This window comes from Falco cherrug, chromosome 8 (genome assembly GCF_023634085.1).
Source record: "Falco cherrug isolate bFalChe1 chromosome 8, bFalChe1.pri, whole genome shotgun sequence".
Lineage (NCBI taxonomy): Eukaryota > Metazoa > Chordata > Aves > Falconiformes > Falconidae > Falco > Falco cherrug.
In genome coordinates this window covers 35370709-35396667 of record NC_073704.1, presented here as the reverse complement: position 1 = coordinate 35396667, position 25959 = coordinate 35370709, and the positions used below count along the sequence as shown (strand labels likewise).

General features: G+C 41.1%; 1 protein-coding gene across 9 annotated transcripts in view; it reads left to right on the top strand.

Moving 5' to 3' along the window:
* The window catches only part of NCKAP5 (NCK associated protein 5), a 245331-nt gene that overhangs the window by 7454 nt on the left and 211918 nt on the right, over positions 1–25959 (top strand). For all 9 annotated transcript variants that reach the window (XR_008733526.1, XR_008733527.1, XM_055718342.1 and 6 more), the window contains exon 2: positions 18207–18270. Coding sequence is in view for 7 of the 9 variants with exons in the window: in XM_055718342.1 (XP_055574317.1) it covers positions 18207–18270 (64 nt within the window). In the remaining 2 variants the exon portion in view is untranslated. The remainder of the gene's footprint in view (positions 1–18206; positions 18271–25959) is intronic.

Here is a 25959-nt window from a genome sequence, read left to right as displayed (position 1 = left end):
GCACATTGATATTTTAGATATCCGTCTAGTTTTACATGTTTTATATGTTCTTTATAACAGGTTATCATAATAATTAGCAGTTGAGCACAGTTCATAGGGCTGTTTATTACCTAAGTCTGTAATAGTACTATAATGTCATTATCAGCTTTGCTGCTGACAAAATCAATGAATATTTTGCTCTAGCTAACATGCAGCAATGTTGTAGGGGTTGACAATTAAGACTGGTGCCACTGACTAACCCAGTGAAAGTGGCGTTTTGATTTTTTTGTGTTGTACTGGGATGAAGGCCAGTTGGCCTCTAAAGATAGTTTCCATAGCTACTGTCCTACAGAGAAAGAAAATGCTGCCACAGCATTTTTCCTTTGGACCTTTATAGTTTTTATGCAAGCTGTCAAGACAATTAATTTTCATCAGATGTGTTGGTTATTAGCTGTTGAAAGCAGGGGGGCATGGGTGGGTACATATGATGAAAAAGAGCATTAAACTAAGTAGAACATCAAGAGATTTCTTTATGTACACAATATGAATGTGTTTCAGATTTACAAAATCCCATTACTGCAGCATCTGATATGCTAGAATGCAATCTATGCTCAAAAGGCAAGGTCCTGAAACTGCTCAACTTTATTTCTCAGAATAAGCAAGCCTGGCCCTGACTGTCACCATTGCTTCTTGTTGGATGCTGTCATCTAGATTTTTGATTCCTTTTAAAAATGAAATTAAGAAAACCCCTACCTGCCGGAACAGCTCTCAAACTTTCACTGGTTTGAAATAAAAACAATTTTTTTGTGCCTCTTGTGTATAGAAGGGCATAAGCAGGGCAGTATGTTGTGTAAAAACAAGCACTGAGGCTAAGATTACTCCGTGAGGTTAGGATGGGTGATGCCTGCCCCTCGCTCTGCAGTGAGGCTTGGGGGCACGCTGGTTCGAAGCTGGGGCTGGTCCTGGGAGTCATGAGCAGGCTGTACTGCCTGCTGGGACTGCACGTTTCCTGTAGGTCACTGTGCCAGAAATAAGTATTTGACTCTTCAGATCATCATATTTGTGCAACTTGTGTACATTTATTACACCTTTTCTCATTCTCCGTGTGAAATAATGGAAGGGGGTCTGCATGCTCTCTGTAGTTAGGGATCCAGCTTCTGTTACTGTGCTCCCAGACAGCCTCCGCACTCTGACCTTGACAGGGATTGTAACGTCAGCTCTCACTCCCCAGGTCTGTCCCCCTCCGTGATATCAAGGGACAGGACGCAGACGTTACTGAATGGCTTTGACCACAATCATTGACTTCAGTGTCAAACCACGTTTGCTTAGGAGAACAGTCACCAAAACACATCTACTAGAATTGGTGAAAACTTGTTTGCTTCAGCAACGTAAAAATGCGAGTGAAGAAGCAGTGTGCTTTGGGGAACGAGGGAAAGAGGGGATGTGGAGGAAATAAAACACAGGCGTAGAGAGGATAGGCATTAGGGGGTGCAGTGAAATAGGTGACAGCGTGGCTCTGCCCTTCAGTGTGGCCGGGTGATGGCTGGCCAGTGAACTCCTGAGAAAATCCTCTGATCGTTGAGGAAGGAGCAGATTTGTAATCTAAAAATGAAAATTCCTGCCAGTGTGTGGCTGGAAGCCTCGACTGAGGAGGAGATAAATAAACTTGAAGTCTGAGGGGTCAGAGGGGCATTTTGTTTTGTGGCAGTGAAAGCATTCTCTTCCCCATCCTCTGTAGTGAAACTTCACTTGTCTGAGTTTTGGCTCCGTCGTCGTCTTTATCTTAAAAATCTGGGCTAGTTATTTGTCTCGGGCAACTCAGCTGGTTAAATACGTGTCAGTGGAAATGGGTGAGTGCAACCAGCCATCTGATTGCCTGATTAAAGTATTAAAGCGCTGCTTGATATGATTGGCATAACTTTCTAGCCTTTTAAAATACTTTTCTTCGTTAATACCTTTGACACCGTGAGGTACTTGTGTACATTTACTTAGAAACATTTTCCTCATGAAAGGGAAGTTGATTGGTGTTGTTGCAGGGAATGCACTAAAAGATATCCCTGTTTTTAAAGAAAATATGTCTCTGGGAAACCTTGTAGACCACAACCTGCATAGAGGGGAAAATTGAAATTATTCAATACCTATCTAGAAAAGAAATAGTTTTCTCTATCTGTCACTTGTAATTCTGAGAGATGGGAAGCTTTGGATTTTTAAGTAAAGCTATAGACAGCACTTCTCTATGCACCCATAAAAACTATAAAGTTTTTCATAATGTTTTCACAAGACAGTACAGGGGGAAAGTACCTGTTGACAGACCTCATGTACCATGAGAGTTTATCTTGTCCTACATCTGAGATGGCGAAAAAAGCATGAGTATGCTAACTAAAATAATTTTGAATTTAGCAAGTAGCTGTATAATCATCTAACACACAGGGACGTTGCGTTGATGCTGAGCAAGAACTTCGTAGACAGAGGCCAGTGGCAGAGCTGCTGGTGCAGAGCGCTACCTTGATGGCCAGAGGCAGCAGCTGGGCAAAGCCAGAGCTCCTGTGTCTGGGTCATGCGCTGTCACCAGCAGTGCTGCTCAGTGGTGGGGTGAGTATGTGGGTATGTTGTGCAGCCTAAAATCCTAGTGTTTGATTTCCACGTGCAGTTAGATGATAGCGGCTTTCAGTGTCAACTCTGAAGACTGTTTCTGTGGGATGTGCAGTAATGAGCAGGTACTGGTTTTATACTAAGCAATAATATGCAATCTTTTTAGATTTTATGGGGTTTTTCTGCTTCGCTAAAAAAATCCTGAACATGTCTTCTAGATAACCTCCAAATGATAGATGATACTAATTAAGACAATATCTTGTTAAGAAAAATATGTCAACATGGAAGTATTTCAGCATATCAAAATATGTTTGTTCTTGCAGTATGATGAAAAAGTATAAGCTATCCTGTTCAGCTTTGGGGGCTTCGGAAAGGAAAGTGAACACAAACATCTCTAAAGTATTGATCCCCTGAGTTCAGAAAAGCTCTGAACACCTTTATAGCAGCCTACACCTTTCATAAAAGATATTCTGTATATAAAAGTGCTTTCCATTCTTTTTGCACTCCTGTGAAACACTGTTAAGAGCTGCTGTTACAATTTTGCTGGTGAAGCCTGGGCATCAAGGAGATGGCTTCTGTTGGCTTTCTCCAAGAAAACGGCTATTTTGTGGTGGTAGATGTTAAAGGAGGTGCTTATTGCAGCCTCATTCTGATCCTTTGAATTTAAGGTATGTGTAAACAATTCTAAATGCCCACATATGTATTTTCTGTCAGATGTTTGATGTCATATAAGCTGAAGGCATGTCCATGTAATGACGCGGGAGATTTACCTAACAAAGTTGATCACCAGTTTTATATATGGCTGTTTTTCTTCCTACTCTATTACCATGGGTACTGAAAGTGTGGTTCTAGTTTCATCTTGTCTAATATTTAAGTAACTTAAAATCAAGATTAGGCTCACTTAATAGGCAAATGAGCTTTAGGGGTTTTATTTTCTTTTTATAGCTTTTGACTGGGGAATTAGGTTTTGAAATAATCGATTCCTTGATTTGAAACGGACTTTTTCCTGATTCTGTAAGTGGGGTAGTACTTGTGGTGATGCTGCACGGGCACTGTGTGGTTTGTGTTTTGCATGTATCAAAGGTGATGTAGCTGGCTGCGGTGATGACTATAAGAAGTCATTTCAGAGACAGTTCATTACTGATACTTAATACTGGCATCTTTCTGCTGTGAAGAATGGGAAGGAGCTTTATTCAAACATCACATTGGTTTCAAAACAGGCTGTTTGTTTTGGAAACTGGAGAAATGCAGATTTGCCCAAGTATCTGGTTGACATTTGAACTGCTGATTTTTTTTTTTCATTTTAATGCTTCAGACAGTTAATATCTTAAGTATTTCTTAATATACATTTGATATATTTGGAAGTGCCTGAACGCCAACACATCTTGACCCTTATTCACCCGTATCTTTTAAATTATTTCATTTGCTGAAGTTGAACTTCCATTGAAGTTGATGGTCTTTGAGCTTTGAGAAGCTGGCCTCACTCACAAAGCAGATCTGGCTGATGTCTTTGGGGAAAATCAATCATTTAAAATGCCCCAAGGACATTTTAGATTGTCTGGGGTTTCTTGAAGGTGTTTGCTTCCCTGATCCAAGTTTTAAACAGAAAACTGGTTATTTTAGATGGTGTTTACTTGTAAAATGATGACAATACAATTTTTCATAATGGGATTTTCAGTCACATCACGGATAATTGGAAAAGTTCTAAGTAACAGTTCTGGCCCAGCTTTGTTGAGCTGTACTAGCTGAAAGGACGGGCAGTACCCAAATTTCATCTGGTAATGGTTTTTTTTTCATGTAATGTTCAGAGAGCAGGTTTTAAAGATGCTGTACTGAAGCAAGTTCACATCACCACATGTGAGTGTTTTAACTGAGCTCAGTAGAAAAACTTAAGCAACACAGGTGGATCTTGTGCCAGTTGCTGTTCAGTCTTCTCTGTTCCATTCCTAGGCAGCCACTGAGGTTGTGATTTGACTATATGTGAATTTAAATGGCTTCATAAATACACACAAAAATACTGTCATTGCTCCTCTAATATGTCTGATGTGCTCTGGATTTCATTTTCAGTGTTGTTAAGTGTTAGACCGGTATATTATGTGGTAAAACTGTCGTTGATAACTTAGTTTCTCTGTCTCTACTTGAACATGTTGGAAAGCATTTTGCATATATTACTGTATGCAGGGTCCATTATTTAAAGTGACAACTATAATTTCTATATTAAAATTAGGCTGTGTGCATGCCAGCCACTGTTTGGTTCGGTACAAATAATGCTCTTTGAGTAGCTCTTTCAGTCTGGGCTGGGGTCCCTGTAGATCCGTGTCCTTTCAAACCAGTGTCTTTTCCTCTCCTCTTTTAGGTCTACTGAGACAATGAAGCTTGAGTTTGAGGTTCCAGTTAATCATCTAATTTGTCAAAACACATAATCAGCCAGAGGCCACTGCCTTTGACTTTATCCAGTCTTCTTTTATAGACAGAGTGACAGAAGAAACAATTATATCATTAGCATGGAACTGATTTTATTGCTGTAAGGCTGCATGAATATGAATTCGTGCGTTGGGTTACTGAAGGATACTTCAAAGTGATTTTCAGCACGCTGTGTTTTTTCTTTCTGGCATAGTGAGACGTGGTTTAAAGAACATTATTTTGTTTAAGGTGTACTGAAGCATGTTCTCTAGCCTGGGGGAGGACTGAGGGAAGCCCAGCAGTTTATAACTTTTTTCCAAGGAAATTTGTTATGGTATCACTTTAGATAAATAAAAGAATGGGCTATTATTAGCTTTCCTCTTTTTTTCCTCTTCTACAAAACTAGTAGGTTACTGAAGTTCAGAGATTTATAGAAAACTCTGAATTACCTTCGCTTTTCAAATCTTTGCAGTCAATAAACAGGATCACATTCCTAAATCTGAAAACGAAGTGGCAATTACTGCCTATCGGTACATCCAAAATATATTTTCTGTAGACATTTGAGAAATGCTTTCAGGAAATAATTATTTCATTTATTTTATCTGTCACTTGCTGGTAGTCCTATTGGAAGGTGCCTCCAGGGTTTATATTGTCGCTAAGCTTATGCCGTGAGTGATGCTTTCATTCCCATGGCTTTTTGCAGGTGGCCCGAGAACCAGCTGTTGCACATCATTGAATGACCTGTTGCTTTTAAAGTACAAATCATCCATTTTACATTTTTACCAAAAGCAGATAATTTTACAGAAGGTGATCTTGGCAGAGTTTATCTCAAATGTCCTTTAACTATGAAACATGCCTCTTACTTTCACAATTATGAAAAATGGTTGGATATCTGAAATTATTTTCAGAATTGGTTTAATATTTTTGTCACTACTACAGTTTAAATTAAAACGATTGAATAGATGCACTAATACTTTTAATAATAGAGGTCACGGATATACACATGTAGAACTGAATAGCTGATTTTATAGCAGTGTTGTAAATATGGCAAATATTGCATGTCTTCCAGCATGTGTGCTCAGTATTGATCAACTATTTGTACAGTGCCAACCGTATTTCTATCATTTTAGTAGCCTTTTTTTTCCTTTTAATGGTTGTTGCTTCAAAGTGTATTAAAAATATATATTCCTCTTGTATGCATCCATTTAGTTTTTAACTCCACTCCCTTTGCTACATGTTTTCACTGGGCACCCACAGCCCTTTGTGTGTTGTTTGTATACACTGTATCACATTGGAAATTTAGAAATATGAACATGGGAGCTATATGGGTTGTATGTGGATGGTTTTCCTTGTATAGAGAACATCTATATTTTTATGTCTCTCTCTCTCTCTGATAGACTGGTTTGGCTTATACTTTGACCCACTCTGATGATTTCCTGAGTACCAAGTACTCTGTGTTACTGCTCTGTAATCCTGGTGCCAGGTGCTCAGTCTAGAGGTCCATAGGTAATACCCACGGAAATCGGTGCTGCTGTTCTGCTGTACCCAAAGGTGTATATAGCATCCCACTGTTCAGTTTATTTGATTTCCCATTAAATAATGTGAGAAGAAATTCTCTCAGGTGAGCCAGTAGAGGACAGCAAAGATGGGTTGCAGCACAAGATGCTACTCTAGCACCCTGCTCTGAGTTTCAGCAGCCTCTGGCCTTAAAACAGAGACAGTCCCCAGCAGAAATGTGCCCACCTGGCTGAGCAGGTATTTCTGGGTCTTAATTGAATAGTATTCCTATCTTTGGGGTTGCAAAATGAAATTACAAGAAACAACAAAAAAACCTCCTAATTTAAGCAGTAAAGAACTTTTTCTGAACAACTTTGATTCTCCACTGTATTTTGTGTTTGAGTGGCAGGAAGGATTTTTGTTAGATTTGCTAGCAATCTGTGCCAGAATACTTAAGTATTGAACAATTGTGTAAAGGAGAAAAAAAAAGTCAAGAGAGAGAGTAGTCCACTGGGTGAAAAGAATAAAATCACTTTGGTTTTGTTCTTTGGCCATGGGGAGGAAAAAAAAGAAAAGAAAAGAAAAAGATGATTTTTCCAAGGTATTTTAATGTTCAGTTAGAACAGAACATGAGTGAGAACTGGAAGGTTACGGAGTATGCAGTAAATGTAGCTCAGAGAGAGAAAAGACTTGGTAAGTTTAGCCTGTTAAGAAAAACAGAAGTCCTCATGCTGTGGGCTTACTGGATAGATAAAGCACTTCACACTGTGTAACACCCCTAAGAAAAAGAGATTACAAAGAATACCAGGAATGTGTTGTGATGATCTGGGAACAAAGGAGTGGAAAACAGAGGTAAGAGGTCAATCAGAAATAAAGCAAAATTAGCTATCTTTGCATTGTAAGAGCAAACCTGAAAGGCTTTGTAGAGAACAGGGAGGAAAATCTTTGCAAATATTACCACAAACACACGCGAGCTGGATGATCAGTCGGGCAGAGCAGAAGGAAAGCTAGTTATGAAGAAAGCAGTGGGATCTAAGAGTTGGGTTGAGCTTAGTGTCCAAATCATGTTTGGCTTAATGTCCAAAACAGTGTATTTGGGTTTTGTGCCTTACACTCGTGTTTTTCTTCAGTTGTGCGATTGGTCCTTTTTTCCTGAAGAAATACACTTCTCCTGTTTATTCACATAGACATACAGGAGATGGCTTGGTGGTGTGTTTCTGGGATCTCTGGTTTGCAGACCCAGTTGTCCGTAGCCTGCATCACTTTCTTGCAAATTCATTGAGTTTCAGTAGGTGGTAAAATGCTAATAAGATGTGGGATCAGCACTTTGCATGAATCTTACCCACAGATTTTAAAAGCAGTTATGATTAGGATGAATCAAAAGTCTTCCGATAGTGGTAAAAGGTTTTCATGGAAGGATTAGACACGGGAGAAGTAATAGCAGTCAGTTGCTATTTCCTGCTGCTAGTTTATATCTGAGTAATTTTGGTTATAAAAAAAAATGTTTCTGTGATTTTCAGCCTTATGTGAAACAAGGGTTCTGACTTCATTTTTGTAGAGGACAGCCACATACATTTCAGCTAGCACCTTCTCAGACAGCCTCAGGGGATAAAACTGAAGGAGTGAGAATTCTTTCCTGCTTAGATGCATGGGTTGGGAAAGTTACACTCCTGTTAAGTGTGATGCATTTTATGTTAATAAACAAAGATCGTTAACTGAAGACTGAAGTGCTGCCAATCCTGAACCTTTCATGAGCAATAAATTCTCATTAAAAATCCTTTAGGGAAATGCATATCCTTTCAACAGAATTTCCACAGCACATCATCTCCTCATGACAATTCTCCAGAGAAAAAATACATACGAACAAACAGTGATTGGGGGATTTGTTAGCTGAACTTCTGAGTCCTTTGCAAAAAGAAAAACTTGTTTGCTTGTTTCTTCCTTTGTTTTTCATTTTTCCAGGTCCTGGCTTAGTGAGGAAAAGAATTAACTTTTGCTAGAAATGGCCGAAGCGGTTCAGGGTTCACTGCTAAATCTCTTTGGGTCACAATCCAGGGAATTCTTCATAGATCAGGAGATATCTTCTGGATTACAAATATTACTAATACAAGTAAACAATGCAATAAAACCAGTATAAATCTGTATGCTGTAAGGATCTAGTCTATCATACATGCCCCAGACAGAAACACGAGAACTGAGACTCCATCTGGTCTGGAGAATGGCTTGACCCAGCTTAAAAATGAACAGCAAAACACAGAGTAAGACCTTACACACTCCCGAGCTGAAAGACACTGCTAGGAGTAATTAAATTGAGGAAAACAACTCCACTTTCCCTCATGGCGACACAGTGCACAGCCTACACCAGTGGGCTGGTTGTCAGTCTAGGGTAGAGCAGTGTTGCTGAATGACGTGCTGAAGAAAGGCAAGATGTGAAAAGTCCCCTTCACATCATGGTTTCTGTCTAGTCCTTGCTCTCTTCTCTTTCTTGAATGTGCATAAAAAAAGGCATCTTCCCATGGCTGTATTCACTTCTCTGCTATTGCTTTCCATTTCACTGAGTTGCAGATATAAAAATTTGGACTCTTGGAAGTGGCACCTGCTTTAGCAGCATCCTCCTGGTGTTGGTGATTGATGCATTGCCAGGCCCGTGTGAGCTCCGCTGAACAGCCAAATGTCACCGGTGTCGGTACTTCCAGGAGTGGGAGCAGGTGTATTTGGGGATGAGGACCAAAAAAGCATCTTGTGGGCACGTGAAATGAAGAGTGGCAGTTGTGTGTGTTGGAAATAAGCGGGGGGGAAAGGTGGTGGCATAAAGAGTTGTCTTTTTCCCGTGGACCAAACTGCCCTGCAGCAATGACCCTGTGCCTCTGGCAATACCCACTTTGAACCCAGCTGCACTATCAAGCTAAACTGGGAGGGTTTTAGTGACCGGTCATGCTGTCTGGTCATCCCATTTTAAGAAGTGCAGCTCCTGGACCATATGCTACTACAGGAGGAGCAGGTGTGTTAGTAGTGCACCAGAAGGGGAAGGTGGTAGTGTAAGATTTGCTTTCCACACACTGGAGAAGGTCATAGGAATGAAGCAGTGGCTCTGAGGATGCTGTCAAAAAGGAGATAAATACTGCTATTTTGTTTTAATTAGAAAAGTTCAAACTGTGGGCCTGTACTGTGAAAGAATGCTCAGAAAGAAGTTTAGTACCATCTTAGGGTTTTCATTCAACAGATACTTTCATTTGTGTAAGATACTTTAAGGTAGCGCCTCTAAGGAAGAGCAAGCAGTCATTCTTGTAGTAAAGGATGAGGATTCGTGTGCAACAGCTGCCTATATTATAAAGTTTCTTTTGCTGAATTAATATTCCAAACTGTTCCATTAGTCCTTTTCTTCTCTTATTCCCTGTTTTAACACTGAGGTTTTCCATAATGATAAGTCTCTTGAGAACTTGGCAGTTTGCCTAATTGTACAGATTCCCACTGTATGGTTCGTGGATTGCAACTTATTGGCAGAAATAACAACAGCATTAAATACAAATATCACTGTTAATGTAACGTTAAAATTGATAAATGAGTCACTTCTGTCAAGAAGGTCTGAACTACACAACAGTGTGAATTTGCCAAGTTGCTTTTGCTAGGTATGTTATGGTGTGGATTGCAGAACAGAGACAATAAGGCTTATCGTTAATGTATCACTTCTAATAATAACAAATTTTGTGGGACAGATCCTATCCTCATTGATTTGTAGTAGAGTGGTTTAGTAGTTTTTGAGATATGTTGAATCAAAAGGTTTAAACAGAGAGCAAATCTGCACAGAATTTGGCCCTGCTAAAACCTTAACTACGCTTTTTGATAAATGCAGCGTTTACATAAAGCATGGACTATTTAATTTATAATGTGAAATCCTGTACTGTAGGTGTATTTCAGAGTTCAGTACTGTAGTACTGCTTACTTGGTGTTTCTGGGCATTTAGGTGTTTGATTTTTTTATACTTGATGCTGCATTAAAGTTGACAGCCTGGTGTAAGTCCTTTGCCTGCTGCAGTTCACTGTTTTGTGATTCAGCTGATTTCTAAAATAAATCTCTAAGTATCTCTCACGACTATCTGCATGCTTTAGAAATTATTAGGAAGATGTTAATTTTTTCCCTCTATTTCTGTGTTTCATTAAAAAAATCAGCTTTTTTCCCCCACCCATTTTCTTCTTCCCCCTTTATTCTCAGCCCAAAATAAAGGCTTCAGAAGAATATATCTGAAAAAAAAATTGCAACTGAATGTATTATCTTGTGAATAATAGTCATAAGTGGGAAGTTCCAGGAGATTTGTACAATGATTGCTTGGCATAATTCATAATTGTCCTGATGATTTCGCATTGTGTCATACAGATGTTAAATCTTTTCTCCTACAACTGAATGTGTGTGTCATGGGGAAGGGAAATCACTTTTTTTACCCTTTTTTTTTGTTGTTGTTAATCAAGAAACTGCATCAATTGTGACTGTTGGTACCGTCTCCATGTCTTGTCAAGGAACTGAAAGGAGGGGTTGATGCCTCTATTTATTGTTGTTATAATTATTTAGCAGTTACTAATGAACATTATTTAAAGGTCTGTATTTAAAGAGCTTTTGCTCTTTTTTTGCTGGCTTTTCTACATTACCAAGGTTAAAAACCATCTCAAAGCTCAAGAGGAAAAAACTCAACATTCTAAACTTTGGGTCTAGACCTCCCTAAGTCTGATGCTGTTGGCCCAAGTACGTACAGAATTTGAGAGATGTGTTGTGGAGCCAGCAAGAATAGTGGAAGGAGACACCCCAGCATTAAAAAATAGATATATTTGACGTGTTGTCTGAAATACCAGTGAATCATTAAAGCGTGCAGCCTTGCACCCGTAATTTCAGTGTTGAAAACAATAAATGTCAATGAAGTAATAAAGATTGCCAATGTGAGGGAAGATACTTCTGTTGAAAATGCATTGCCGTCTGTCCCCATGCACACGCTTAGGACAGGAGAATTACCATGCTCAAGTGCCCAGCCGATTTCAGCTGCCGTGCTGGTGTTGAGAGAGTAATTTGTCATGAAAACAATCCTGTGATAATCTGCCACAGACTCCTGATAACCTTTCCTTTTCTAATTTCCTTGCCACGGCTCTGCCCTTCTTTCTTGGCCAAAGGCAACCTTCTTGCTTTTATAACGAAGGTGCTGTCCTCGCTCTGCTCCTCTCTTTGCCTCCCCCTTTCTGACCAGGGGAACGTGATTCAGCCCCACGTTACCCTGTGATTTCTTCCACGGTATTTCTTTTGTATTTGGTGTCTTGTTTGGGTGCCTCTGGAAAATAACTAGATGGTTGTCTTTGAACTTGTGCTTCAGATTTCTTTTACATTAAAATCCTCTGGAAATTGGTGAGGAGCCCGTGGGGATTGCTGATACCTATTTTAGATTAGAGTTATAATTCTGTGGTGGTTGGTTGTTGTTTTTTCCCCCCTCACGGTTAGTGTCACCCAAAGAAAATAGAGTTTAAATAAGTTACTACCTGTTTTGCTTGTCTGGATTTGGCAGTATCATGTCTTGTAGAAGAGAAGTTTAATGTAAATTATGTTTTCTGTATGCTTATCTTTTATTACAAATAAATTAGCAATAAATAGGAGCCTGTGCCTTACTGGTGGCTCATCCTATCTATTCTGCTTCTGCTTGACAGCATTAGTACTTCCATTATTGTAACTCCAGTCTTTGCAATTATTGTAAAAATAATTAAATAAAGGTCATACTTTGCTCGGCTTTAAATTTGCAATGAATATTTCTTTGCAAGATGACTCTTTTATTGCCAAATCTAGTTAAACCGTTGCGACTCTAAAAGACCAGTTTCAAAATGCACACAACGCTGACATTTATAAAGTACCACATGCCTTCGTTGTACGTGATCTTCAGTAGGAAGGAAGGTTGCAGCATCACTAACCACTGCGATTGCAACAGGAGCTGAAAGAGGCGCATTAGTTCACTGCAGCTGTTCCACCTTCGCCTCTTCCCTTGTCAGATCTCATAGACTCGATGGGGTCAAGCCTGGTCAGCATTCGGATGGGGAACTTCCCTGGAACACCAGGAGCTGAAGGAAGGCAGGCTTGTGTCTCTCGGCACAGACTAGTGCCCTGCCCCTAGGTCAGTTGTTAGAACCGTGCAATGTTTAATCCATGTTTAATGGATTTCAGTGGTGGTTTTTTCTGGTCATTTGAGAAACAATGCGGTGGCTACAAGTGATGATATAGGGGGGGAAAAATGTTACGTAGAAATAATTTTGGTAGGTGATAAATATGGAGTGGTTCCAAGGCATGGTGGTTAGGGATGCCTTGCAAAATCAGATTCTAAGTCTCTGTCATGTGTCTGTTTGCTTTTTCCCTGCATGAACAAAGTATTTATTCACCTTCTGAATCTCACAGCCGTAGCGTAGAGTGGGAAACTTGGTTTGAATTTCTCTGCTCCAAAATAGCCTGCAGAAAGCCCAGAAGGACTTGCTGGCATATAGCTTGGCCCCTCTGATTGGACACGGTCACTGAAAATAAATGTTAAAAGCGTATTTTCAAAGCTTGACTTTTTCAGTGGGTCAAGCGATGCTTTTCTGGCTTTACAAATACTGTAAGTTATAAAATGAAAGGAAAAGCTGGGCTTCATTTCATGGTGCAGAACCAACCGCTTCTAAATGAAATCACTTTGGAGTGATACTTCCAAGAAAGGATGAGACATGAAGAAAACACTTTCCTGTTCACGGAAGAAAAGGCAGGTAAAGAAACAAGTGTGTAACTTGGGAGCTGTCATACCTATTAAATTTTGTCCACATTCATTCCTTGTGTAAGAAAGTAATAATTTACTTCGGAACAAGGAAATAGGAAAAGTCTGAAATCTTCATGTGTCAGTGTTGAAAATGCAAGACCTGTCAATGCACGCTGGCAGATTTGGGCTGCTGTGTGTGTGTGATCAAGGCAGGAAAGAACAATGCCAGGGTTTGATGGAGCCCTTATCTTCCTAGTGGATCCTGCGGATTACAGTTCACTGAAGCATTAACTTCAGTTTTGGATGACATCACGAAGACATTTTCCATTCTTTTTGAGTTTTGATTGTGTTCTTCATTAAAACTATAAAATTATTTTTCTTCGTTAAAACTGTAAAATTACTATTTACCACTGAAAATATATCCTGATTCTGTATGGCTGAGATCTTGGCAAATTGATATAATTCAGCACATTTTAAGGGAGTCTTTATTCCGTAACTTTATCCAGAAGCTGTTTTAAGTAACACTTTTCTGTGTTAGATGGAAAAGCAAAGCCCTGTATCTAAGAGCTTCAGAATCTGAGGTTTTAAAATAAAAATGAAAATATTTTAAAACTTGGGAAGCTGAAGTTGACTGCTGGAGTTTTTTGTTTTGTTCCATTGATGTAAAATAGCAGTATAAAGGAGAACTAAGGGGAGTCTTTCACACATCCAGTGTAGTTTATCTTGTGTTTGATACCTGTTTCCAGATCAGGAACAGTATCAGCGTTTGTTCAAAATTATGTGGTAGGTGTGGGCTTGTGATTGCATCGACTTACCTACCTGGCTTTATCCCTGTGGCTTGGGAGAGGTTCAAGTAGCACAGCTCTGTAGCGAAGCCATGAGCCGTGTGTTAGTTGTCACTGTCATACAATGCAGGTGTTTTTTGTCTGGGATTTGAATGAGTCAACTGATGGGAAGGGAGAGCGAAGGAGAAATTATAGTTTAAGGAGAGTTCAGAACTTGCTGGATTATTTAGCACAGTGATGTTTTTCTTGGACTAAATGGGCTTTCCTCAAACTGTTGTTTTTTTGAACAAGCTACTGCAATATCTACCAGCGATACTGAGACTTGAAATGTATCTTTCTTCCATCCACACAGTGACTACTTGTGTGCTTGGTTCCATCTGGAAAGGATATAATTGAATCCTTGTTTGGCTCCTTTAATTATCTCTTTGCAAAGTCCTTGGCTGGGAATTTTGCCACTTACAATGCAAATATTCAAACTTAAGAGCATAAACTGTGCTTTCAAAGAGTGATTTTGTAAACCTTTTATCATTTGATGGTTTTTCAAAAGCAAGCATGAGAACTTCTCAATGAACATGTTATAATTTTTTTAATCCTCAGAGAAGATTTTGCTTTCTTGCAGGTTGGCTGTAGTTGCTAATTAACTTTGTTAATTAATATTGCTGTATGGATGAAGCATGCTTGATTAAAAATAAATAAAACTGTATAACAACAAAGTAATGCTACTGATTTTTCCTATTTAAAAGCAAAGAGTAAAAAAACCAAGATTAACTTTGAAGCTGCATGTCAAATGTTCTTTGCATATGAAACATCTGAAAGGCTAAAGCAGTTAAAAGCTTATTATTTTTGCAGCTCAGGCCTAGTAAAATGCTTATTCAATTGTAACACCATGTTAAAAAATGGGGGCTGAGAATAGTTGCTTAAGGCGCTGTCTTAATCAAAACTGCCTGAGATCATGGGTAGTAACCAATGGGTTGGCTTGGTCGTGCTTCGATACGGAAGTCCTTGTTCTGTCTTGTCATGTATCTTGTATGAAAACTTCCAACACTGCAAATTGGTGTTAAATGCTGTTGGCTCCTAACACAATTCTGACAGCATTTCTCACCCATTATACTGGCATATGTTTGTATAGAGGTAGTGGGAAATGGCTCGCTGTGGGCGATGGGCCAAGTGCATCGCAAATGAAGCTCCCTGGAATGATCTCGGGGATGACTGTGGTCCACAGGCACGCTGAGCCTCTGCCGCGCATCCTGCCTAGAGGAAGGTAACCATCTGCATAGGTCTGGCCGTGAGTGCACAGCTCCTTCACCTGGGGGATGCAGGCGGGAGGGAGAAGACCTGCTGGGACCTATTTGAAGTGGGAGCGCAGACTTCGCTTGCCTCAAAGTTGCCTTATTTTTAGACGCTGCTGGAACAGATGGCACTTCTGGATCCGCTATTGCAGATTTTTTTCTCCTACATGATAGTCAGGTTTCTTTTCATTTTCTGCTATTGCAGAGTGGTTCTGTTTCTAATACCAGAATATGAAAATGCCAGTCTTTGCTCTCCTTTGCTGGGAAAACTGTTAAGGAAGCTCTTTCTGAATCCCAGCCAGGATCCTCACCAGCGAAGGAAGACCTGGCATCGCTAGGGGGAGCCCTCTTTGTGGATGGAGCTCAAATGGAATTTACTCTGATAAAATTCCTTGATTCCATGTTGGAGGTGACAGGGAGACGGGAAAGTAGGAGTATTCCTCATGTAGGAGGAATAACTAAATAAATCTCTCCAGACCACTGGCAGGAAGTGTATGGAGGAGTGTTTTGTGGGGATTTTGTTTGTTTATTTCCCCCTCCCCCCGCATCTTTTCTCATAAAATATCTTTAGGCATTTGTTTTGCAATTAAAAAGTCAAAGTGTGCCTCAAAGGGCACACTCACTTTTTCCACTAAAACATATTAGGTCGCTGAAGCAGAGCAAAAATGCAATGGGCTATTTCCAGCAGATGATCTAAATCCTTAAAATAGGATTAACCAATTTTGTAATTTGCCTGTGATAGTATCCAAGCAAGGAAGAGGGAGGGCGGTACGTGTCTTTTAGAACCTGTTTTTAGGATACTTTCGATAAGGCTATCAATGCTGTACTAATGCCACCTCTCAATTTTCAGTCATTTTTCAAGAGCATCTTGATACCATGCTGGAGTAACACAAATGCAACTTCTACAGGGCTGTGGCTGTGTCGTCTTTGGCTTCTTTAGGTTTTGCCAATATTCAGTGGTTTCACCATTGTAAATGTTTACAAATCACGATATTAGCAATGCCTGGCACTAATCAGGTAAGCGTGCTTGCTGGCTGCCACTAGCTGGGTGTGCAGGGAGTGTTGGGGGAGTGCAAGCAAGCACGTGGGGGCAACTGACTGTTAGGGAGACTTAAACACCACATCTCCTACTGAAGTGGGGAGGGAGGGCTGCGTTAGTGACCTGGGTGTATGCTGAGCTATGGCACAGTGACATGAGTGTGTCATTCCCACAGTAATTAGGCAGTACACACAGGTCTGCATTCCTCAGCAGAAATGGTTCCTAAGAAATGGTTTAAAGGCTATTTTTTAATATTTTTTTTTTGCAAGATCAATAATAGAATATCATCAGGCATTTAGCTTTTTATGCCGGATGACAGTGATGCGGTCAGTGACAGGAGTGGTTACAGAGCCCGGGGAGATGATCAGCCTCCGGGTCCTGCCGCAGCCCCAGCTGGGCACCTTTGCAGGTTTTTGGGGGGCGGGAGTCTCCAGCCCCTGCTCTTCTCTGCCGTGAGAGCTGGGAGATGTGTCTGTGCGTTTTCAAGACTTTGTACTTCACTGCAGTGCGCAGCAGGAAGGTTTTCTTTGCTGAACTCAGAATGTCTCGGGAAAGCCAGGTGGCATGGCCGGTGGGCTCACGTAGCCCTTGGCGAGCAGCACGGGGCCGGTCCTGCCAGCCCTCAAACAGCACAGCTGGGCAAGGGCAGGCACACTCTTGACATTTACATTAGATGGGGTGGTCACTGGGGCAGAGATTTTAAATACCCCTGGTAAGTGCCACTGGGATGGTTCAGGTCTTCCCTTCCAATTACACCAAGTAGAATTTCTGGACAAAACATGAGCAAATGGAAGATTTCAAACACCATAATGGATATATTCTGATTTAAAAAACCTTTTGCTGGAAGTTTTCAAAGCTGATCATCTTTTGTAAATAATTTATTCATCTGCAAATTTATTTTGTTGTGTACTGATAAATTCTTGATGTGCTGACAGATTCCTGTGATGTTTCTGCAAGGTGCAGAAATCTTTCAAAAATAGATACCCTTCTTTAAAAACAGCCTGTTTGAAAAGTGTCTTTGTTTTTCTCAGATCCTTTTAAAACTGTGGTAGGTTGCTTAAGTCCCACTTCTGGAAAGTATATTCTGCTTTGCTGAGCTTCCAGAGCAAATTCTTTTTCCCGTAGCCCTCCTGCAGTGGTCAGTTCCTGCACCAGCTTCCACTGTCTAGGTGCAGTTCACGTACTTGGTGCGTGCTACGTTTTCCCAGTCCATACGCTGTGAAAATCTCTTTCCTTTCCTACCTATACTAAACTCCTGCTTTCATGCCTTTCTTACAACTTTTCAGGTGAAAGTGTGTTGTGATTGCCAAACCCTTAATTAAGCAAATCGATTGTTACTTGACTTGAGCCAAACAGTTGGGTAAGAGTCTTATGTGAAAAAAGGCTAATTAAAAAACCCCAACAACCTAATAACTTGGTAGTCGCAAAATGCAGCACAGTATGTGTAGGAAAAGAAAAGATCTTTTTAACTTCATTTTTATGCATACATTTATTGATGGTCTAACAGCCTTCTAGCTTGTGTTAATATAGGGTGGAATAAAGCCAATGTGCAAGGCCATAGGAAAATAAATAACGCAATCTGATTTGCACAGTCTGTTTCTGTATCGCCAGCATGATGAGCTACTTTGTTGTTTGAATGGAGCAAATGATGTTTGGATTCAGCTGATTTATTGAATGTTCTGTCAAACTGCCACAAAATGAAACAATCATGCAGACGCTAAATATTGCAGAGAAACATGGTGAGGAGAGCAGGGTCTGCCGGGAGGGTTACCGGAGCGATGTGCAGGAATGCTACCCCGACGGGGAAGCAGTGCGTTCTCTCTGCCAGTGAAAAATGAACTGCTACTCACATGTTTGGTTTTTTTTTCCCATAGGGAGAAGCTGTCTGTGGCTCGGCTGCAGCGAGAAGTTGCACAAAGTAAGAGTGAAGGAGCAATGGTAAGCTGCAGCAACTCGCTGCTTTGCAATTCTTGTCTTATATGTAAGTCTTATTACTTCAGGCCTTGGGTACGTTTTGTCTTGCTGAAGATGGTCACCAGAGCATTAAGGCTGTCTTGAACACAATGATGGGTTGCCAACGATGCATTCATAAATACAAGGAAACTCGAGGCTCTATCTTGGCTTCCTTGGAGAAGCCACAGTAGAGAAAAGCTGTATTCTTTTACCTGCTGGTGATACTTACTGGAATTGGAAGCAAGGCAAGCACAGAAAGGCAATTTCAGATCAAAATGCAGTAGATTTACTTGCCTGTTAGATCTTAGCTATATGCAGAAAAATGGAAGAATACAAGCATGGAAACTTAAAAAACCCTCCATCTGATAATTTTGTAAATCATGTAATGCTTCTTATATCTTCATTTTTCATGTAGCAATTTATGAGATTAGGCTTGTGAGCAAAAGTTGAAATGGCAGATTTTTGGTTAACTGCAAACCTCAATTTATGGAGTGCCTTATCTCTTCAAAACAATTTTCTGAAGGAACCAACATATGCTGAGTGTGCTTAATTACTTAATATCTAAGGAACTCTTCCCATCTGTTAAGAAGTTTGTTTGTCCCTGTCTTCAGATAAAATGTCTTGGGTTTCCATGGGCTAAAGCAGACCTGTTTAAAGACCTTAAAACCCAAACCAGTCCCCTTGAACATACTGGTGAAACTGCTACTGATTTGAGTTGTATAGTGGCTGTGAAAGAATTTGGTCCAAAGTTTGTTCAACTTAGTGGGGAGAAGTTGTTGAGGGTCTCTGGGGAGCGCATACCCCATTAGCTGTGTGTTGCAGTGCTCTTTAAATTCTACCTGCCTCCAGTGAGTATCTTATGAATTATTATTAATGATTAGTTCAATGAAGTGAGGTTTGGAGGGACCGAAGTGACAGATAAGGAGAAACCAGCTATGACTCTATTGCTCTCACCATGGCCGCACACTGCTGGAGCAGAGCTGGGGGTGCCTTGCGGGGGCTCTGCTGAGGCAGGGGCTTCTGGGCTCCGAGTGCATTGGAGACGAGGGAAGGAGACAAGTACTGGTTGCTCCAGCAGATATTGCTGATTTGCCCCAAGCCCTCGCTGTGTGCCCAGCTCAGCCACGGCAGCCATGGCCGTCCCAGCACCACGCCAATGCGGCTGCCCTGGGTCTGCAGCACGGCTGGGTTGGCCACAGCAGGGCTTTGCGGTGGGTTTTCAGCAGTGGGGGAGACTGGCCGCTGGGCAGTGTGTGTGTATTGGGGCAGCAGTCCTGGAAGAACTGGGAAACAAACTTTTATCACATTAAGCTGCAATGCAAGAGTCTGCGACTGAGATCAATCTCCTGCTGCCTCCGGGAGGAATTTTGCTTGAGGGAGAATGGCAGATGTGGGGCATTGGATTTGCAATTGCATTTTAGTTTTCAGTGTAAACAAATTTCAAAATCTGGGAAGAGCTGTTTATTTGAAATGTTTCCTTTATTTTTTTTAAACTAGCTTTCCCTTGGAGGCATAGAAATAATATAATATATATTGAGTGAAAAACATATTTAGTAGGATAATCCAGGATTTTATGAAATGAGCAATATTGATTAACCTTCTAGAGCTGGTAGGGCTCTTGGTATACGCACCCACCTTGTGGTCTCATCTCGTGAGGATCAGACACTTCTTGTTCCTTTTACCATGGGTTTGTGGGATTAATCACATAGCCCTGCTAACCAGAGTGTAATTTTGTATAATTTGTTGAGAGGCCGAGTGTTGTAACCCATTAGGAACTGATAGGTAGCTCTCGGGGGATGCAATCTTCCCTAAGGTAAATACGAGGTAGTTTTTCCCCTCTTCCCCAAGGGGTAATTTTCACAATTATCCTGCAACTACAGCCGAGGACGAGTGTGCCTGTAGAGACAAATGCTTTGAAGCTGTTGATGTATGGAAACTTCTTTGAGTCTCAGGGCTCAGAACCGGTGATTTTAATATGAAACACAGCAGTCATTAATTAACATTAATGAACTTGCTTGGCTGTGAGCAGTAAGGGTCCTGGAGATGGAATATTTGAACACAGGAGAGGCCAGGGATGAAGTAACGCGTGTGAGCTGTGTTCTCGGGGCGCACACAGCAAGGACCCTGCAGCACATACCACTTCTGGAACAAATTCTTTACAAAGATTCACAGCAAAATTTCGGTGAGGGATTGTGAGCAAGCAAGGCTTTGGGAAGCAGCGAGGCTTCCTCCCAAGTGCTGGCAGCCAGCAGCTTGCCTGCAGGGTACCAAGCCCCATGTGCTGCCCTGTTTGGTGTGATGGACATCGCCCTGGAGACAGCACGGAGTCCTCTGGGGCTGGTGGCGAGGACGCAGGGCAGTGGTACCAGCCAGCTGCCGGGTGCCCGAGGGGTTTTGCTGTGCTGTCACTGGCTGCGACTCTGGATAAAAGGGATGGCACCCCCTGCCAGTGACAGACCACAGCTTTATTTAATCACTAATTAGCTAATTGCCTTTACTTACTCCTGTTTGCTTTTTTGTTGGTTGTGCTAGTTAGATTGGCATGAAGGTTTTCAGTGAACTAAGGCCTTCAGTTGGGAAGAGCACAGGTGACAGCACATGCCACCTTCAGTGCCTTGCCCAGTCCCACGGAGAGCATTTCTTACACCAGGTGTGAGGCAGGGCAGAGAGCACCAGGTGCTGCCACGTGTCCCGGGGTGCAAAGCGCCGCACAAGCCTTTTGCAGGATAGCACCCACTAGTGTTTCTTGCGTCTTTTTTTTTTTTTTTTTTTTTTTTTAATTATTTGGAATTTTCAGTCACAGACAGGTCATGAGGGTAAGAGGTGACCACCTTATGTCAACCTACGCTCATTTTTAGGGTGAGTGGAGTCAGTGAGCAGGAGGTACGTGCCCAGTCCCTGCGTGTGCTGCCCTGCCACCGGCTGGAGGGTGGTGCAGTGGGTTCGCCCTGACCTTCTTGCTTCCCGTTTGATCACAGTGTGAGAAAGCTGTGGATACTCTTCCCTATTGCCTTCCTAGCACAAATCAAGGGGGGAATATGCTATTTCAGATTTGCATCCCTGCATGGGGGGATTGTCGTTTAGCATTTGCCATAACTTGCAACCAGCTGTTGCCTTTTTGCATGCAGTCTTCAGAAACGATGGGCAGGAAAGGCTCCTGGTGCTTGGGTTCACCCAGTGTCACAGAAATTGCTGCAGCAGGGTGGACATATACATAAAATCAGTAACAAGTACATGCAAAGGACGTGCTATAGAAACTACTTACACTTTGGTATCTTTGCTTAAAACCTGGGTTTGTACATCTGTATAAATTGCATATGGTGAGTGATGATGAAATGCGTGTTTATGAGGACATGGTTTGCGCTCCCCCTAAGAAACGTGGGTTTTAATACGTCCCAGTTATATTTTTCATGACTGATTAATTATTGGAAGTGGGTAATTACTGGAAGGTACTATAGAAGGTTAAATGAAGATACTTCCTTTCAAGATAAATGTTTATCGCCAAAGATACACAAATAACTGCGATATGTTTTTTCCATATGGTTATATGGAAAATCTGATACCTCATATACAGGATCGAGTATGTATTTGTAAAATACTCAAATTAGGAGAACAGAATAGATTCAGGCTGTGAATACCCGATGGTTGCTTAGGATTCTTTATTTTATGAACTACCATCAGTAAATAGTAATTATTCATTATCAAAATGCACAATTACTTACTGCCAATCTATCCGCTGGCAGTTTCAGCAGCACTGAGCTGGATTGCCGCTTGGCTCTTGCTGTCACTTAGGGCCTTTACTTTCTCAGTCTGCATGTTCGCAATTTTCTTAGTCATGTTTCTTCTGACTCATCAAGGGTATTTTACTTTTTTGCAAAGGAAAGGAAGATGATCACTTCATATGTGTACAGTTCTTACTGCATTTGATGGAGACTGCAGGTGTCTGTGGTGACAGAGATTACATTATGAAAATGAGCAGCTTTCAAAACAGAGCCCAAGTTTATTTCAAAACATAGTAAAGACTGAAAGCTGCTTTAGTCATCGAAGTCTGATTTTGTCTGGTTGGTTTTTTGGTTTCTTTTTAAAACTTTAAGTCCATGGCTTTGGACCTTTAGGACATGGAACATGACCAGGAAAAGTGTTCGTTTTTGTGAAATTTTCTTAACAGCGAACAGTGCTAGGTTAGGAAAAATATGAGGAAATTCTGTCACAGTTACATAGCAAGAGTACTCATGGCAGAGTAAGTGTTATGTTAGCAGAAATGGGATTAAAAGCCTAAAGTGAACCAAAAGTATACACAATTACATCATGTTTTAATAATTGGATTAATTTAGTATTTACCCAGAAAAATGGTTAAATTTTTTATTTGATACCTTTATTTCTGTGTATATTACCCAGTTTTGTTAGTTTGTACTTCTGCATCCAAGTCCTTTAATTCTGCTCTATTTTCCATTAGTTCAGTGGCCTGTAACCTACACAAAAGAAATTGTACCACTCTGGCAATTTAGCTGTGAAGGTTAAAGTGGTATGATACTGCCTTTCATATCTACATGGGTTTCTCTTAGGGTGGGCCCTAGGCTCTGATTTACCATGTGTCCTGCTGCGTCTTTAAGTGATGCAAAGTGATTATCATGGGCTCTTCCTGGTACCCGTCTATTCCACACCTGCACCCTTTTGTTAAAAACCCACCACGTTAAGTGAATGTGAGGTCCCCACTGAATAGGTTTCCACCCTCTGGTAATCCTTCTGCATTAGATTGATTTATGAATGTATCAGATTCTTTGTTAGCATGTAAACCACTAATTAATTTAAAGCTCTCTGTGGAAAAATTAAAGCCCTGGTTAAGGCTTTCAACAGGCTCAGATGGTGCTAATAATGGAAAAACAAGTTATATTAATGAGTTTTGATGCGATCAGCACAATTCTTGCTTTACAAACAGTTTTTGCTGTAAAACAGTAGGGACTGCAAGTTTTTAGAGTGGAAGAAATGAAAAAGAAAGGCAGAAAAAAAAATCGGAGCGTCAGTAAGATATCCCATTATTACTTGGAACGGAGTCACTTCTGCTTGTTACAGCTTTCTTAAATGTAATCTGTTTAGATGTATGTAACAGCCTCTTACAAAACCATGGGAAGCGCAAACCAGTCTTTTTTCCAGACTGAAACCGAAATTGTAATGTAAGCAGCTTTGGAAGGATCTCTCCTCTTCATCATGCGCTGCCAAACTGGAGCGTTCACAATGGAGATGGACGTGTCAAAGTGCAGAAGGGTCTTGATGGAAATTGTATTAAAAGCAGCAGAAAGTCTGACCATATTATCTACTTTTCCACACTGTAGGGTGTTTTTTTTAAATGTAATTTTAGTTGTTTGCTTTTTTCTCAAGTTTACACTTCTAATGTGGGTGCTAGTTTTCTGTGAGAAGGAGGAGATCAGAGCCCAGCTTGACAATGTTTTATTGAGCTGAGCGAAATGAAGTTGAAAATAGAAAGCCAAATCTCCTTCTCTTTTTGTAGGAAACTGAAAACGCACAGTTACAGTGGCAGCCTATCATTGTGGGAAGTTGTGCTTTTTCCACAGCTCTCCTGGGAACTGCATTTACCTCTCCTGGCTCTCGGCACTGCCGGGGCATTCGGTCTCAGGCCACCATCCTGGCTCTGCTGTCAGCGCCGCAGCTGATACGAATGCTGCCCCATTAATCAGCTAGCGGGGAGCCCTACAAAAAGGAGCACGGTCAGCATGTTCAGAGGCCCAGCTCCTAACATCTGCACTGTGTACCTTGTTTTTAGGGAGGAGGGGGAATCCTGAGGTTGCTCTTGAGCTGGGGTCTTACAGATGGCAGCACAATGTCCTGCTGCTAGCGCGGAGGTGCTTTCTGTCACTGGTGTGATGAATCTCTGCAGTCGCCTCCAGCAGCTGGGAAGGCTGTTGTTGCAGAAGCACCCAGGTCATTCAAAAATAGATGATATTTAGTAATAAATGAAGTGTTAAAGATGAGATACAAAAGGCTAAATTGCCTTTCCCAACTTCTGGGTCCTTACATCTATGAAAACATCTATCTGTGCTTTAATTAGAAAGGGGGGTGTGTGTGGGTGTGTGTGTGCAAAGTCACAGTTTTACAATGTCCCTTTGAATATTAAATATCCTAAACTGGAGAAGCAATCTGACCCTTGTACCGTTTTCTCTGTGAAGATGTGTATTTATACACAGCTAGCCATGCTGTCTAGCTTCTTTTTCTTGGAAACTTCATCATACAGCACCCCCCCCCCCTCCCCCAATTCAGTGGCATTAGTAGTAGTTAGCATCAATAATGATTATTGAAATTCTTTACAAGCCTGGTTTAATGCTTCTGGACCTCATTAATTCATACTTCATTAGGCCAAATGTCTTCATTCACAACTTTTCAGCTTTATCTTCAGTGGTTTTAATATAAAATCTTTTGTCCTGAGTATTTTTTGTTGCTTGCTTCATATTTGCAAATATGCAGATATTTTCAGGCTTTGTACTTGAAGGCTTTTATGAATCTAAGGATTCTCTGTGACTTAAAAGTGCTGACACCTTTCAAGAGTCATTTTCCGATGGAAAAAATAAACCTGGTTGCTCCCTCTTCCTGAAAGAGAAGTACCGAGAGCCTGATTGCCTGTGCTCAGAACCATCAGCCTTTCAAAGCCTGTCTTTCTCCTTCTTGGTTAATTAATTCCAGAGTCAGGTTTATTCACCACATTCCACAATAAATCCTTAAAGTCAATGTACTTTCATTCCGTTGTCGTTTAAAGCGTAAGAGAAATGGTGTGAGCGCATCTGGGAAGATGCTGGACGCTCCCTGGCTGGTGGCCTGCCTGGCTCTGGCTTTTCTACCAGGAGAGGGAGCTGGAACCATTGGAAACAACACCCACCTCCACAGCCCTGGTGAAAAACTAAATAAAAAAATGCGGCATGCTGGAAGTGAGGTCCTTGCTGGCTTCACTGGGATTTAGGTTTTGTGGAGCCAGAAGGTATCAGCCGCAGTATTTTAAAATACACAGGACTTTGAAGGGGCTCTTCGCACCTGCCATTGCAAAAGCAGCAATACTCCATCCTCAGTTTTGGTGTTTTCTTGCTCCGTTTGCCAAGGATGTTGTAGGCACTGGCACTGTAAAGACCATTACTAGATCCAAAGGCGCAGAAGTAAGTTTTGCCCCTCAGCTGGAGCCCACCGAAGTGGTCTGTCTGTTCAACGAGTTTCTGCAAGTATTTAGTTAATATTAAAAAAGAGTCACAGAGAATTATGTAAGAATCACTGAACACAGGAAAAAAAAATATTGAAATGCATTTATATAAGGTCTTGAAAGTACAACAGAAGCAATCTGTAGAAAGTATGTCATATCAGCTAAATTGCCCTCAAGTAGAAATTGCCATTTATACATTACATAGCAAAGGCAGGGAACGCTAAAGTACAGAAAGGGTGCATGCAGTCTCATAGCATCTACGGGTGTATGCAATATCGGAGTGGCAGTTGGCTTCAATGTGAAGCAAATCCCGCTTTATGACTAGAAACAGATGTATCCCGCTCTAGGCAATACCTCACTGCATAATAGGAGTGATGCGCCCATGCACTAATAACGGTGAATTGCAACCATTTTCATCTCAAAGGTTAAGCTCTGCAGTCCTGAGCTCCTCCAGGCAATGGCTGGAGTTGACT